Here is a 17,408-nt window from a genome sequence, read left to right as displayed (position 1 = left end):
CTTTAGGCAAAACACAGTTAGATTTTTTAGTTAATTATGGTTGTGCCCTACACATGAGGGTATTCTTGTCATTTTACCTCCTTAAAGACTGTTGAGTAAATAACTTAATATTCAAGGGACTAATTGTGTAAAAAATAAAAATAAAGTATAAATATTAAAAAACTAAAAATTTATCTCTCTGACTCTCTCTCCCTCTTCTCTCTCTTCACCTTCCACCACCACCTCCACATCCCACCACCAACACCCACCGCCGCAACCTCCCACCACTACCCTTCCGCCGCAACCACAACCTCCCACCACCAACCTTCAGCCACCACATCCCGGTCTCCCACGACCACCACCAATGCCTCCATTGCCCAAATCTGAACCCCACCACCACTGCCAAAATGTAAAAATTCTATATTACTACAATGTCCCTAGAGTTCAAACATTCCCTGTACTGAAATGTACCTAAGGGTGAAGGGGGCACCCCCCTAATGAGGTGAGGGGAAACTTTTTGTAACCCAATCATACGTTGTTATGTCATTTCCCCTCTATAACTTCTCTCTTGTCCAAAAACGTACGGGGTGCACCCCTCTTAGGGGAATTGTTTTTTTATTCAAAAAAAAAAAAGAAAAGTTTTCATTGGTTGTTACAAGCTATGGGCCCACCTTCTCTCTCCTTCCTTCTTCGGTGACTTCTCTCCCAACCCCCTCCCCGATTTCCCTCCCCTCTTGGATGGCGGCACTTCTCCCGCACGGTGAACATGGTCCCCGAAGGGAGTCCCCGAAGGGAGTCCCCGAGGGTGCCCCACACCCTAATGTAAACTCAAAACTACAATGTACCTAAATTTCAAACATTATCTTTCAATAACAAGGAGTGCTTGCGTTTCTCAATGCAACCATCCAAGCGTTTCACATAATAAAACATTACCAAGTAATATAATAAACAATAACAAACAATAATGGCAACCATTTTAGATTCTAAAAAATTGGGCTTAAAGAATCAGCCAATATTCAGATTCTAAAAAATTGGCTTAAAGAATTAGCCAAAGACCTAACTGAATCAAAAGCAGCACGTTGAACACATGGGTTAGGATCTGCAAATGCATTTAAAAACAAAGAGAATATATTCTCCAAACGATCAATGACGAGCAGCGTCCGATCGAGTGACCGATTGGGATCGGTTAAAATCAAGCTCTTTCCATTTTAGCGGAGGTGGTGGTAGTGGGCGAAGAGAGAGAAGAGGAAGAGGGAGAGGGAGAGAGATATTTCAGGTTTTTTTTTAATATTTATATTTTATTTTTATTTCTTATACAAGTACTCCCTCGAATATTAAGTTATTTACTCAATAGTCTTTAGGGAGGTAAAACGATAAGAATACCCTCATGTGCAAAACACATGACCATAATTAACTAAAAAATGTAACTGGGTTTGCTCCAAAGGTTAAAACTTGCAAGATTTTGAAGCATAAAGCACAAAACTTGCAAACTTTTGTGCTATAGGACACCTCCTGCAAAATGGTGTAAACATAAAGGACCGGTGGTCTCTGTGGTTTGACAATTTGTTACTAAGATAGTTCCTCGAGTGAATGGACGTTAGTTTTTTCAGTTAAATTGATGTAAAAAGACTAAATTACCCTTACTAAGAATTTAGTTATTTAGTTATAAACACAAAACAAACAGCTTCAATTCCAATTCAAATCCATCAACAAGAACAAAAAATATATGATCCATTTGTAAGAACAATTAAACAAACCGTACACCGGGTCTAGGGGTGCAAACGAGCCGAGCTACTCGCGAGCTACTCGCGAGCTACTCGAGCTCAGCTCGAAAAAAAGCTCGAACGAGCCGAGCTTAAACGAGCTCGAGCCCGAGCCTAAAAACAAGCTCGTTTAGTAAACGAGCCCGAGCCTCGCTTATCGAGCTCGAGCTGGCTCGCGAGCCTAATCGAGCTTTATATTTATATATTTTTTATTAATATATTAAACATATATTTTTATAATAATAATTACCATTTATATAAATATAAAAAATAACTAAATTATATGTATAATAATAATAATTATAATTAATATAAATTAATTAAAAAATACTAAACCAGTCGAGCCCGAGCCGAGCTCGAGCTTGAAAAATTACCTTCGAGCCGAGCTCGAGCTTCAGAAATAAAGCTCGAATCGAGCCGAGCTCGAGCTTTCATATGTTAAACGAGCTCGAGCCTGGTCGAGCTCGGGCTCGGCTCGGCTCGTTTGCACTCCTAATTGGGTCTAACTACAACAAAAAAAACTTATCTAAAATATAGTTTGGTCTTTAATTAGAAGAATCCGAAGAAAAAAGTGGTTCAACCCTTTTCCTCTTGAGAAATCGCGTTATAACTTCCCTACTCATGGTTCTTATCACATATAAATCGCTCCATAAGTTCATAAAACAACACTAAATACTTAAACAAAATAAACAATCATGTTCAACCAATACCATAGTCCATATTTTTCAAACATTTAAGTCATAGTTTTAAGGAAAATTGGTTTTTAATAAACCAACCTTTGCCCCATTGGTAAATAATAATCCTACCTACGTAATTGGTATACAATAATCCTACCTATCAACATGTTGGTTCTTAATGAACTTCCGTTAATTATTTTTAACTGAAGTTAGTTTTTAAGTTTTTATTTATTACACAAACAACCCTGTAGTTATAATTTACTAGTTTTAACTATTTTGTAAAACAAAAAAAACGTCAAGGGACATGTAATTAAATTTTATATATGCATATGTGTACTAGTTCCAGATTTATCACAAACACCACTCGAAAATCCTCCTTTTCCTCGATTTTGATTTCTGATGTAAACAACTACCATCGCCACCGCCATGGGAGTTCTCCGACGGATCAAGTAAATGACCACCAAAATTGGAATTTCGGACAAAAGAACAAAGCCACCGCCGCCACGGCGTTGCCGCCGGCCATCGCTCACGGCGCTGTCGCCGTCAAAAGTCCTCTCCGGACCACCCCCGCCTCGTCTCTCTCTCTCTCTCTCTCTCTCTCTTGTTGTGTCATCGTGCCACCACCAGATGGTGGTGGTGGTCGGCCGTCATACAGATCGAAAAGGAAGGGGGTGGGGTGATTTGCAGGTGGGTATGTGTGTGGGGTGAGCCGACAACTCCGCCGCCGGTATTACAGCTAGCAACCGGCTGATATGCTTGTCAGATAGAGGATCAAGGGAGTAGAAAAGATGAGAGAGGCAAGTGTTTTGTTTGTCTGATTCAAAAATGAAGAGAATTAGGGTTTGTGCCATTTAAATAGCTAGGTTTACAACTACAGGGACTGTTTGTGTAATAAATAAAACTTAAAAACTAACTTCAGTTAAAAAAATTAACGAAAGTTCATTGAGTACCAACATGTTGATAGGTAGGATTATTGTATAACAATTACGTAGGTAAGATTATTATTTACCAACGAGACAAATGTTGGTTTATTAAAAACCAATTTTCCTAGTTTTAAATGTTTATTAGTAATCATTTTCCGGCCAAAAAGCTCGTCCGGTCGTGAGTCGATATAGACTGTAGTTGTTGGGCGTGTTTTAGAGCGGGATTTGGAATTCGAATGGGTCATTGGTGGGTTGGTTTGGGTTATTTTATTTAGTTCAAAATTTTTGGGCTTGGGTTTGGGCTTAGGTAGTTAGGTTAATAAATTAGATTGTAGATTGGGTTAAGTAAAACAAATAAGTGGTTAAAAATAGTTATATAAATTGTGTTATATATACTTTATATATATATATTCATAATAATCATGTTTATTTTTTATATAAATTTGTAATATATTTTTCTAAGGGGGGCGGTTGAAAATTTTCAAAGGGTGCGATTGGGATTTTCGACGAAACTTAGCACTAAAAACTTTTTTTCAAAGTGTGCGTCCGCCCACCCACTATTGTGGGTGGGTCCGCCCTTACTATACAGTCTATAGTATGAACATTGACCAAGAGATGCTCCAAGTATTTCAATTGATAAGAAGGTGAACAATATTGCATTGGTAATTATGTCAACACCACCACGTAGATGAAATTGCAACTTTATCACTTAAAGTCTATCTAAATATCCTAAATGAGGTTTGAACCCTCACTATTTGGTTGAAGTGAATTCACCAATGATATTTAAAACCATTTTACCTAATAATATTGACCCATATACAAGTGATTTTTACAAAGTTCGTTTGTTTGTTTTTTTGTTTTTTTGTTTTTTTTTTTTTTTGAAATAAACAATAAGTTATTTAGATGGTTAAAACTGGTCATTTAAATACTTTTTATACATGTTGACAAGTGAAAAGGTTAGAAATAGTATTTTATGAAGAAGAAATAGTAGAATCGGTAGCGTTACGAAAGAAGGAAGCTTTTTGACGCATGCCCACGTCAAAAAGAAAACATCTTTTTCAAGGTGAATGCCCAACACGACACTCTCTTCCTCCTGCCCACCCAATAACCTCACATAACCCTTTGATTAACATATTAATTCATATTTTAATATTTTATTTCATAGTTTAGGACCTAATACTCTCATAAAAAATTACTTAGCTTCAAAGAAATTTAAATTGCTAACAAGGTTTACGCTCGTATTTGTTGGAACGAATCTTTTCAATACTCAAAAGTTGAAGGATTTACTGGTTTTTTTATTTTTATTTTATTTTAGTAAGTTGAAGGATTTAATAGTTTTTTATTTGTATTTTATTTTAGTAGGAAGGTTTAGGATTTATACTAGTTTTATTTTATAATTGGATTGCTTATAGGAGTATGTTACTCGTTGGGTTGTTCAGTATAAATAGAGATTATATGTTTAGGGTTTATATACCTTTAACTTTAATCAAATAGTTTTTCTTGTTAAATCCATTGTTTGATTATGTAGAAAAACGTATGATTTACAACAGTAATTAGCTTGTATGAATTTTCTAACTGAGTTTGAGTTGAAGGTAGCTCGCGTATATAAACTTTCGTCCTTGCTTTTATTGTATACTGAGATTTGACACTTGTATATACTTAATAAGTTAATTAATATTGTTGTTAACTTATTTAATTAAGACTTGTACAGAAAACCATATACAAGCATAACAAAAAGTAACACTTCGAGCCACAAGGGGGCTCGAGCTTAATATGATTTGAATGCGAGTTAAGTTTTTAGTGCGGATTTGAGATCATGAGTTGGCAGCGTGACTTATAATAATATTGTTATGAATATGAACTAGAGTTCGAGTTATTGACGTTGCCTTGGCTTAACTCGTTCGTTAAACAACCCTAACTACTAATGTAATCAGTGGCGGATCTAAGAACTTTTTTCACTGTGTTCCTTTTGGTAGATTCTCACTATTTTTTTCCAAATCATACGAGATTCTCACTAACTTTTCCTATTTTTTCTAAACCGAAAAAATGGTCTAGATCCGCCCCTGAGTGTAATAGCAAGACGTGCACATTTGTCACACTATTTAAAAGGTTGTATTAAGTCTCAAAAATAAAAGTATCTACCGTTAAAAGAAGAATTGATCATGTAACTTAAATAATATATAGTTCTATTTCTACACAAGACATGTAAAAGACAAAATATAATTGTAATAGTTTTCTTAGTACAAAAAGACATAAGGTTCAATCTTCTATATAAAGACAAGTGAGACACAAGTATTAAAAGGGTAACCCCACACTTAGAAAGCAAAATACGCCTTCACACACCACAAAACCAAAGACTTTCACTATAACCAATGGAAGAAGGAGATGGTCTAAGAACAAGAAGCTTTAGGAATGAAGATTACACCAACAGAAGGGTGTTCTTGAGAAGTTATCCTCTTTATTTCGATAACGATGAAGATCATCAACAAACAACTGCAACCGCTGGCTATGATCATGACAACGTTGGTAACGGGCTAAGAGGTGCGTTTGTCTCCTTCAAGTTCTATTATTTCTAGACACTTGTTGTTGATTTTATACGTCCCGTTAATGGTTTTCTGGCTTGGCTATTGTTTGAACTTTGTAGATGCATGTGAATTTGGTCATGGTGATGAAAAGAAAGAGAAGAAGAAGATGAAGATAAAGATGAAGAAAGAAGCAATAAAGAAGATCATGGTGACAATAGTTGAATGGGGAGATGGAAGGGTTGTGGTTTTGAAAAGGTTTAAACATAAGGTTTCTTTTTATGTTGTTGCTTGTTTTCCTATTGTTTTCAAACCTCCCAAAGCCTTAATTTCGACACGTTGATTTTCAACCCCTCTTTCATCTAAAACTGTTTTCTTAAAACAAATTTATCAATAGATGGATGCATACACGTCCATCCATCCATCATGTGTATATGAAATCTGTTTTCTTAAAACAGGTTTATAAATGGATGGATGCATGCGCATCCATCCATCCATCCATCCATCAATCATGTGTATATGAATTACACGAGTGTTTGGTTTTGTAGATATGTATGTATGTATACAACCCGATCCAATAAACAGTGCACACTAAGAAAAGTTACGAGTATATCAATATCAAGAAATCTTTATTACTATACTGTTGGGGTGTTGAACATATCATGTTTTTTGGGATAAAGGGATTGTGTTTCTAACTGACATGAACAAAAATCGTGTTGTATACAAGGAGCTAGACTCGAGTATTTGTGTGTTGACCAAACATGTTAAGAATTTGTATTCCCTTAGATATTAGTACTACTCTAAACTACAAGCTCACCTTAAAAACACCTTAAAAAACATGTGTATCTCTTTTTTAACTTTTTAGATATAATATAAAATACTCAATAATATATGATCACTTGACCTAAGGGCTAAGGCCGGCCCATTTTGTTACTTTTGTTTGAGATTCAACCAGATGTCGTTCTCGTATCAGACTCGTGTTGTATAATAGAGTTCAAGTATCCGTGCTAACATATGATTGCATTCTCGGCAATTAACTCCAAATTAGATCAATTTCTACCCTATATTATCACTAGATACTCTTGGTCTAATACTCCCATGTCCTACCCTAAACTGTCACTAGATACTCTTGGTCTAATACTCTCCTGCAAGCTAAGCGCGGTAAAATATATATTAAACTAAACCGGATCCGTATTCTTGGCCTAAGCCCAAATTGCCCAAAATGAAGCCCATGAATTCTTGACTCAGGGCCTGATTTGGAGCGGTTTGTGACCTAGCTCTTGATACCAAATTAGGTCAAAGGTTGAGAGCGTATTTGATTGTAATGGTGTAACTAGAGTTACATGAGAAATGGTTTATATAGACTACAATATTTCAATCTCTACCCTATACTATCACCAAATACTCTTGTTCTAATACTCTACAATACACAATTATCAAATATGATAAGATCACATTCTTTTTAATTCAACCAATTAATCAACGACAATTAACTATTCTATAATACACAATTGTAAAATATTCAACCAATTAATCAACGTTAACTAAATATCATTCAAACTATTTGCAACAAAAGTTTTTTGCCTAGAATATTCGTTTGACAAAACCTTCAATGTATGCTTTAACACGACGAAAATTGAGGTCGGACTTACTATTCTATATTTATGTCCCACGTCTATCATAATCATATTGAAAACTTTAACCATAAAATATAGTGTAAAATATTATGCTATACAATATAACTCTATATAATATTATATTATATAGATAGAAGATGAAATAACCGGTTAGACTATAAGGTGTGGGTGTGGAAGTCATTCCACGCTGGGCACATCATCCCGGATACGGCGTGGAGGGTGGCGTTGTTGAAGGGGCGACAAGAATCCACCGAAATGGAGGGCATAGTGGGAGACGACGTGACCACGTGTGATTGGGTTCAATTAATATTAATGTTTTTTATATAAATTTAATAGATTTTATATAATATTTAAGTATAAAATAATAAAATGTGTGTGCCACGTGTCGAATAATATTATCCTTTTACGCCCTGTCCTACTCCTTCCTTTTTTGCACCACGCCACTTTTTTGACGCGTACTCAAATGCCTGTTACATGTCACATAACGCCCCATATTCATACCCCTCCATACCGAATGGTGTATTAGAAAAGTACCAAAAGTTAAAAGTTATTATATTTTATCAATTAAAATGATTTTTCAGTGTTTGATAGATTCTTGTTGGTAACTTATTTCACTCAAAAGTTGTAATTAATTATTTGACTACGTTGCCGATAAATCTTGTCAAAGTAGTACAAAACAAGGATTTTCGTTGATAAGTACGATATGACGAATATGCCCTTGTGCTTTATATGTGCCAATGTAGTGTACTAGTCTTTGATAGATTCCACAACATCGGCTAAAATCCAATTATGTTCCTATTATGAACTGCCGTATTTTATACTAAAGTCACATGCGATAAAACAAAAAGATATTTTACATAAGTAAAAGATCTAAGTTATTTCACATGGAATATATCGCCTAAACGTACCCCTCGTACTCATATACTAAACGTACCTTTATGTGCGAGAAATATTAGTATATTACTTTCATAGGGTAAAGTTCTTGTACAAATAATCTTAACATACTAAACATACAAATTGAAGGAAAACTCAAAAAGACAAGGTGACATTTTTGTAATTATCAATAACTATCAAAGTTACTCTACAAATATACCTAAAAAAACCTAACCACTCCCCCCACCCCCCAAAAAAAACCTAAACCCCCCACCCCCCCCCCCAAAAAAAAAACCTAAAAAAACCTAACCCCCCCCCCACCCCCCAAAAACCTAAAAAAAACCTAACCCCCCCCCCCACCCCCACCCCTAAAAACCTAAAAAAACCTAACCCCCCCCCCCCCCCCCCCACCCCCACCCAAGCTAAAATGCTAAAAACTAAACCCCCTAAAAAAACCTAAAAAAATCTAAAAAAATAAAAAAAAAACACACAAATTATTTTATTTTATTTTTTTAACATTTTTTATTAAAAAATCGCTACTTTTAGTAGCAGCCAAAAAAAATTTTTTTTTTTTTTTTTTTTTGCTAACGAAATGTAGCGATTTTTTAATAAAAAATGTTAAAAAAAATTTGTGTTTTTTTAGGTATTTTTGGTTGAAACTTTGATAGTTGGTAATTACAAAAATGCCACCTTGTCTTTTTGGGTTTTCCTTCAATTTGTATGTTTAGTATGTTAAGATTATTTGTATTTGATCTTTTGCCTACTTTCATAATCGGAGAGGATTCATCAAGTGTATGCGATGGAAGCATAGCTGGCTTTGGGAAGGGTCAGGTGGGCGATGGCCGGTTTTTAAAAGGTTTTTTTGTATATCTAATCCCAAATAATATAAAGTCCAACTAATTCAAAGTTTCAAACAATTAAACCTAAATCGGATTATAAAAAATGCCCAACAACTAAAACGTATTACAAATTCATAACATCTAGTATTAAGTCCCCCCGCGTTGCGGCGGGGCGTAAAACCGTGACAAATAGCATTTTAATGTCACACCACCACCAGCGACCACCAACACTAAAGTTGCGGCATGTTAATGCGGAGAAATTAGACCGAAACGCAAAACACAGAAAATTATAACTAAGTTGATCCAGGACCCGCACTCAAACAAAAAAATAGACGATGTAAAAACTTTGAACCACAGATGCACCGTTGCACCATGTTAACTCGCAAAATTTAGAGCGTAGCGGAAAACAAAACGTAAAAAAACGTTGAACCACACACGTACGTTGCGCCTTGTTAACTTGTAAAATTTAGAATGAAATGTAAAACGGAAGTTTTGAGGAGTATATAAAGTATAGGGGACCAAAGTTGCAAGTAAAAAGGTTGTAATTGAAAAGGTTGAAAACTTTTGGTTGAAAGTAAAAAAATCAAGGAGTTATGGGTTAAAAGTGTAATGTTAATTTTTTTTTTTTTTTTTTTTTGAAAACTACCCAAAGCATGGGATACAACATGTTATGCAATAACTTGTTTTAATTTGTCGTATTTTGATTTGGTTACGCTTAAACTATCAAATCAAAATCAATCAAAATATTAATAAAAGATTACAAATAATGCCACATGTCATTGTCTCTTTCAATCTTATAAATTTTATTTATATTTATTTAATATTAATAACCAATATATTGATATCACTTATCTTTATCTTTATCCTTATCTTTATTTTAATATTAATAAATTCAATTAATAATATTATAAATATATAAATCTAATATCTAATAAATTATTAATATCTTTTGAATTAATACTAAAAAAATCAGTCACAAATTCACAAATATTAAACTAATCAAAGAATCTATACTATATAATAAAAGAAACCTGTTTTAGGACACTTGTCATTCTCTCATTTAATTGATTAAAATTATTAATAATACTAATAATAATAATAATAATAATATTTATTCTAAATTAATATAAATTTTTATTATTAATAATATTTAAACAAATCTAAAATCTAATCTAATACAATAAAAGATAACAAAATATTTTTTTCTAAAAATTATAAAAGATTTACAAATTAAATTAAAAAAAAAATTAATGTCAAGAAAAAGGGTCTATTAACGAACAAATTAGTATATTATATGGTTATTAATCGAATAAGCATATTTTTATCTTTATGTATCTAATCTTACTACTTTAAAAGAAACTAACTTTTGTACACGTGTCATTTATTGAAGGTATCATCAAATTTATATTTATCTAAATAAATAAATAATAAATTAATATTAAATCTTATCATACTTTAATAAAATATTATCCTCAAATCTAAATTGTTAATTTAATATATTTTTAAAACAAATACCTCTCTTATACTTATCTTATATTAAATATATAAATAATAAATTAATATTGAATGTTATCCTAATTTATTAAAAGTATAACTTTTTTTATTATTAGGTATACAAAATTATGTTTATTCAACTCGTGTAAAACGCGAGGTTTTAAGGATATAATTTTTTTTTTATTATTTGGTAGATTTTTCAACCCGACTGTACACGAGTTTTTAAGATACGACGTTTTTAGTATTTAATATACAAAATTACATTTGTTTAGGATATATTTTTTTATTATTTGGTTGATTTTTCAACCTAACTATACACGGGTTTTTTAAAGATACGACGTTTTTACTATTTAATATACAAAATTACATTTATTTAATCTGTGTAATACATATGGTTTTTAAAGATATAACACTTTTTTAGATCTGCTCAACACGTGTAATATATGAGGTTTTTAAGGATGTAATTTTTTATTATTTTGTAGATTTATTCAACCCGATTATACACAGGTTTTTTTTAAAGATACGGCGTTTTTAGTATTTAGTATATAAAATTACATTTATTTAATCTGTGTAATACACATGATTTTTAAAGATATAACTTTTTATTATTCGATATATAGGTTCATAAAGATATAACTTTTTATTATTTAATATATAAAATTACATTTATTCATCCCGTGTAATACACAGGGTTCTAACCTAGTAATAAATTATTTGAAACCATATTGGGTATTATGCAGATAATAAATAAGTATTTAACCATTAACTAGAGTTTACTCAATTAACATAATAGCTTATTCAAGTTTTCAAAAATAAAACTTTTAACTTTTATTTTAATTTATTGGTGTTGTATCTCATTTACAGGGATTTTTTCCATTTCTAAACCAAAACTTTTTATTCTTTTCCAATTTAGACTCTTTGTTTTTTTTTTAACTTTTAACCTAAAGCTTTTTATCTTTTGCAATTTAACCCCAACTCTTTTTAATTTTCAATTTTGGCCTACCATATTTTTCTTCATTCCCAAGTTTTTCGTTTCGTTCTAAATTTTGTGAGTTAATGCACCGCAACGTGCGTGTGGGGTTCAACCTTTTTCATGTATTTTTTCCCGTTTGGCATGTCACAACACATCTATTTTTCTCCGTTTGACAAGTTCGTCGCAACGCGCGGGTCCTGGATTGACTTAGTTATTTTTTCTATGTTATATGTTTTGGTTTAATTTCTCTGCAACGAGCGTGCGTGATTCAAAGATTTTACGCCTGCTTTTCGCTCGACTTTATTTTTTACATTTTTATTTATTTTGTTTTTACGAGCTTTTCCGGTATTGGTGATCGCTGATAGTGGTATAGCATTGATATTAGTTGACACAGTTTTACGACAACCGTTGTAACGCATGGGCTTAATACTAGTAAATTTAATATACCTTATCGTTTATCTTTCAAATATTTTCACATGAATAAATCTAAAATGGTCAACACGCAAACAATTTAGCTAAAAGTGTCCGCAAGTTTGACAAGAAACTGACTCAAACTCGTTTGAACTAAACCCAAATCTACGAATTTTGTATTTCCGTTTAGTTTCGGATTTATTTACATGTTCTCGTGATTGTTTTCTTTTTTCTTTACTAATTGCGTTTCTTATATGAATTTCGTATTTCCGACTAGTGTGAGATTATTTTTAACTAGACTCAAACTCGTTTTAACTAGAAAGATGTAGAATCATTACCCAAACTAAACCAAAATACCCAACATAAAATCAATAATTAACCAAATATATTTATACTAAAACAATAACATATAAACTTAAAACTTCAAAGCATCATAGCTTTAAACTCATCAAAGTTCAACACACCATCACCATTAAGATCAAATTGTCTAATCATCCCAACACACTCATCAACACTTCTCGACTCACCGAGTCGACTCAGCATCCGATTCAAACTCATTGGAGTAATGCAATCACTTCCATCCGTTTCATACATTCTAAAAGCTTTCCTCAAATCCTCAATCTTCTCATCCTCCTCACTTTCAACCAAACTATAAAAATCATCAAACCTTAACTCTCCATCACTTTGTACCGATTCAACAACAAACTCTACGTCTTCGATTAATATTTCTTCGCCGCAAATCATTCCAAGACGACGGTGCAACTCTAACGAAGAGATCATGCCGTTGTTGTCTTCGTCGAAGTGGTTGAATACGCGTTTGTAATCGCTTGATTTGTTGGTCATGGTTAAACAAATGGGTGAATGATGATGATGGTGTTGGAGGGTTGAAGAGTGAGTTATATAGTTATTAGTTTGCGCGTGTTTGCCGTTAGTTTGAGTTGAATTGTAACGAAATTTGAAGTTACGTGTGAAATTTTGAAGCAGTTTCTTAATGGGATTTATTATGGCGGGTGATGAAGGTGTAAGGAAGTTGCTCATGTAAGTTTCATAACCGAATTTTGATTTTGACATTTATGGCTCTCTAATGACTTTGGCGTTTTGTTAATTTTTACTTTTGTTGTTTTTTTATGACAACATAACTTTGTTCCAAAGAGCAATGCATATAGAGGGTGTTTGGGGTTGAGTTTTGAAAATAGATTATGCGTTATGAATAATCAGAATCAAATAATTAACTGTAACAAAACGTGATGTTGAAAGATAATGTTTGGATTTGATTATGTTGCTTGATATCACAATAATCAGATAATCAACTATTTGAGTGTTTGACAAATATATATTTAAAAAAATAAACAAGTGAAAATCCTTTTCTAAACGCAAACAATCCATTTTTGGAAAACTGCGTTTTGTAGCAGCAAGGGGGGAGCTGCTTTAGGAAAACTACGTTTTGTAACTTTCTAAACGCAAATAATCAATTTTTTAATTTTTTTTATCCAAACACTCAAAACTAATTATTTACGATTTCAAAACTCAATAATCTAAAATCTCCTTTAAAACTCAATCCCAAACACCCTCATAGTATTCACATCCCTTTCACCATATATCGTGTATATTGTGAGTGGGTTCTTTATATTATAAAATAAAGGTTAATTGAGTTTAATAATTCTAACTTTCACTTATTCGCCGACATTAATTTCAATTTAAAAAATACCCTCTGACAGTCCTAACTTGTAAGAATTTGGCCTCGTCAATCCTTTTCTAACTAGGTTATAACACAATTAGTTTTTTTTTGCTGACGTAGAAGCTTATGTGACACCAACCTAGTTATTGGATGAAGTGGTTGCTTATGTGTATGCGTATGAGACACAAACCTAGGTATTTGATTTTAATAATCCTAACTTTCACCACCACCATTAGCCGCCACCACCTCCACCATCAACAACCACCACCTTCAGCCGCCACCACCACCACCAGCATCACCCACCACCACTATCAACAACCACTACCCACCATCACGTGCCACATATCCCCTTTTTGATTGTGAATTGTAATGCCTATGACTTTAATGACTGTGATACTGAAGCAGCTGCCAGTAGTAAATAGGTTGTAGGAGATAGCGTTTGGTTTGGTTGTGCTTCTTCTCTTTAATGCAATATAATCAGCTATATATGTTGTTTAAATAATTAAGTGGTAAATTAACCAAAAACTAATTTGAATAATAATCATGTCTGTATTGAACTAACTGATTTGAGGGCAATGCATTAATCTTTAACCTATACATAAACACGTTTTTGACATTGACAAGTGCCAACTTTGTTTGCTTTCAATTTTCAAGTATATTGAATGCAACCAAGTTTTGTTGGCCGGTAAGAAGAATGTCCTTGGAAACTTATGATTTTATTTAGACCACCCGTAGCGGGGTTTTTTTTGGGCGTTTTTCCCCTAAAAAACGCCTCACAACGCCCATCTTCCACCCCCGGGGGTGTTTTTTTTCAAAAAAAAAAAAATGCTTTTAGCGTGTTTTTTCCACGCCTTGCTTCATTGATTTTGGCCAATCACCCTTGATCTTCATTTTGTTTGTAGGGGTGAGCAAAAGGAAAAACCCGATCATTACCCGACCCGAGAACCGATCAAACATAAAATACAGAACCGATTCACTACCCTAAATATAGGGTCGGTTCCGGTCCATAGGTCCAAGTCGGGTTTCACCATGAAAAGAACCGAGAACCGACCCGACCCTATTATGTGAAAAATTAGAACCGATCTAAAGACCTAGGTACTTGGGTTCGGGTCGGGTTGGGTATATTTTCGGTTTGGTTCTCGGTTATTTTCGGTCCGGACCTAAACTTGCTCACCCCTATTTGTTAGTCCAATAAGATTTTTAAAACGTAACAACACAAACTAGCATCCATAGTTTAAGAGTAATAAGACAAACATCCAAGTTTAATTAATACTGTACAAATCAAAATACTCACTATTCAAAGCAAGCACAACTCTCACCGAGCCAACGGGCCCAACAACCACTTGGGCCCCACATCACCGCCCCTTTTCAAACCCAATACGAGTCCTACCCGACCCTTCATATCCATCTCGCGACCCACCACCACTTGCTCTCATGGTCCCACCGCTCCCAATCTTATCCAACGGTTTCTTTCCTCCCTTAACCTCCGTCAAAAACTGGTCCAGACCAAACAGATCCGCATCTTCAACCACATCCCTCTCAAACTCAACCGGTCCGCCTCTCGGCCCACTCTTCTCACCCGCACCCGTGAACCCCTTATCCGGTTTGAACCGGTCCGTCTTCCTAATCTTCTCTAGCTGCTCATCAGCCCCACCATACATCTCATCGTCAGCATCCTTCTTCGACCTGTATAATGTCGAAAATGTCGGTTGCGCAGTGAACAAACCTTTATCATATATGTTGTATTGATCATCGGTTGCGAAACCGGACTCCATTCCCTTTTCTTGGTTGAATAACCGTTGGTCATACATGACCTCACCGCCACGGTCCGACCCAGCCGACGCCATACCGAGAGCCACCTTTTCGCTGATGTCACGGTCCCGATCGCGTGTGATCTTGCTCTTTTTTCCCATGGCTGCGTCTTTAGCTTCCAATCGTCTTTCTCTCTCACGTTCTCTACGTCTTTCTTCTCGGATTTTCTCTCTCTGAATCCGTTCTTCTCTCTCCTCTTTTGTCTCTCTCGGCTGGTCTCAATCCCTGTCCCGATCAGACCCACGTTTATGTTTACGTTCATGCTCATGTTCGGGTCGCATCGGCTCATCAGTATCCATCATACTCATGTCAGGTACAAACGAGCCTGGACCCGAACCAATAGCGGGCCCGGGCCCGGTACCGGTTCTTTCAGATCGGGCTTTTTGAGCCAACGCACGCAATTCCTGCTCTTTTCTTTCTTTTTCTTTCATCATCATTTCCTTTTGAACTTTGGACCTCATGGAAACGGCTTCACGGGCCTGTTGTTCCGCTACATACAAAGCTTCTGAAAGCTTTGCAAAATTATCGTTAATTTGAACCTCTTGAAGCCCTCTACCATCGGCTACTAAACGTTTATCGAGAGGGATAGTGTACCCTTTAGGGTTTTTCCAGTTCGAAATACACGGAGGAATTTTCCAATCTTGCTGGTCCTTAACCGTCACGGGTCGGGGCGGAGAGTGCATGACGGGAACTAGGCCTGTAAACGAACTGAACGTTCATGAACCGTTCATGAACTTGTTCGGCGGGAAGTTCGTTTATGTTCGTTTATTTAATAAACGAACGAACACGAACAAAAAAAAATGTTTATTTAATTAAATGAACGAACATGAACACACCTTGTGTTCGTCCATTTATGTTCGTGAACATTCTTTTATATTCGTTCATTTATGTTCGTGAATGTTTATTTATTTACATTCGTTTAAATGTTAATAAATACATAAATAGTTATATTTATATAAATATTAGGTTTTCTAACTACTTATATACATATAACTAATTAGTATATCTATGAACCTTTATTTACATGTGTTTTCGGATGAAATGTAATATATTAGACGTGTTTCTTCAATCATGTTAATTTATGTTTATTCAAATATGTTCAGTTAATTTTTTTTATGTTCGTTTATATTCGTGAACTGTTCGTTTAGACTTTAAACGAACGAACATAAACGAACACGAACATGCCTGATTTCTTAATGAACGAACACGAACAAAAAAATGTGTTCGATTATATGTTCGTGTTCGTGTTCGGTTAAGGTTAAATGAACGAACACGAACATGCCTATGTTCGTGTTCGTTCGGTTCGTTTACAGGCCTAACGGGAACCGGGGGCGACCCGTTAGCTTTTGGGACCCGCTTGTGTTTAAACTTGGGTGGCTCTAACGGGTCCACTTGCATTTCCACCATCCGGATAATTCTTTCCTTGGCACCCGAATTAAACGCAGCCGAATGCTGTGACGGTTTGTACTTGATAAATTTCGAATCTTGTGAGTTGCGATTGCGTTTGAACGTTTTTCGGTTGTGCAGCACTCAACCTCACGTTTACAATCTTTTCAAGAGCTTCTTTTGTTTGCAGTGTGGTTTTTTCAATCTCTTGTTGTTTCTCATCGTCGTCGTCTTCTTCTTCTTCTTCATCGTCTTTCAGAATCTTGGGAATAATATCTCTGTGTTGTGAATAAACAATCTTTCTAGAATTTTCATTCTGCTTCATAATTAGGGGTGTGAATTTCTGACACGACCCGAAAACACGACACGAACCTAACACGAGATTCGTGGGTTTAGGTTTAGTCTAAACGGGTTCGGGTCAGTTTCAGGTTGAACCCGCGA

The 17,408-nt window shown here is 34.6% G+C and overlaps 2 protein-coding genes and 1 pseudogene across 2 annotated transcripts; 1 reads left to right on the top strand and 2 right to left on the bottom strand.

Annotated features, from left to right (window-relative positions):
* The first annotated feature begins 5,642 nt into the window (after positions 1–5,642).
* LOC110870712 lies at positions 5,643–6,502 on the top strand. Its single transcript, XM_022119885.2, has 2 exons — positions 5,643–5,883; positions 5,987–6,502. Exons 1-2 carry the CDS (start codon positions 5,715–5,717, stop codon positions 6,205–6,207), a joined length of 390 nt encoding a protein of 129 aa, XP_021975577.1. The 5' UTR covers positions 5,643–5,714; the 3' UTR covers positions 6,208–6,502.
* A 5,957-nt stretch (positions 6,503–12,459) lies between these two features.
* Positions 12,460–13,043, bottom strand: LOC110871596 (putative calcium-binding protein CML23). Its single transcript, XM_022120298.2, has one exon. It carries the CDS (start codon positions 12,932–12,934, stop codon positions 12,515–12,517), a length of 420 nt encoding a protein of 139 aa, XP_021975990.1. The 5' UTR covers positions 12,935–13,043; the 3' UTR covers positions 12,460–12,514.
* A 1,932-nt stretch (positions 13,044–14,975) lies between these two features.
* LOC110871595 lies at positions 14,976–16,279 on the bottom strand (annotated as a pseudogene).
* Positions 16,280–17,408: the final 1,129 nt, after the last annotated feature.

This window comes from Helianthus annuus, chromosome 8, assembly GCF_002127325.2.
Source record: "Helianthus annuus cultivar XRQ/B chromosome 8, HanXRQr2.0-SUNRISE, whole genome shotgun sequence".
NCBI classification, from domain to species: domain Eukaryota; kingdom Viridiplantae; phylum Streptophyta; class Magnoliopsida; order Asterales; family Asteraceae; genus Helianthus; species Helianthus annuus.
Note: the sequence above shows the minus strand (reverse complement) of the source record. Positions and strands in the feature narration are given on the sequence as shown.

Coding starts and splice junctions, on each gene's coding strand:
- LOC110870712 (XM_022119885.2), top strand. CDS start 5,715: ATGGAAGAAGGAGATGGTCTAAGAACAAGAAGCTTTAGGAATGAAGAT. Junction 5,884..5,986: donor CGTTGGTAACGGGCTAAGAG/GTGCGTTTGTCT, acceptor TGAACTTTGTAG/ATGCATGTGAATTTGGTCAT.
- LOC110871596 (XM_022120298.2), bottom strand. CDS start 12,934: ATGACCAACAAATCAAGCGATTACAAACGCGTATTCAACCACTTCGAC.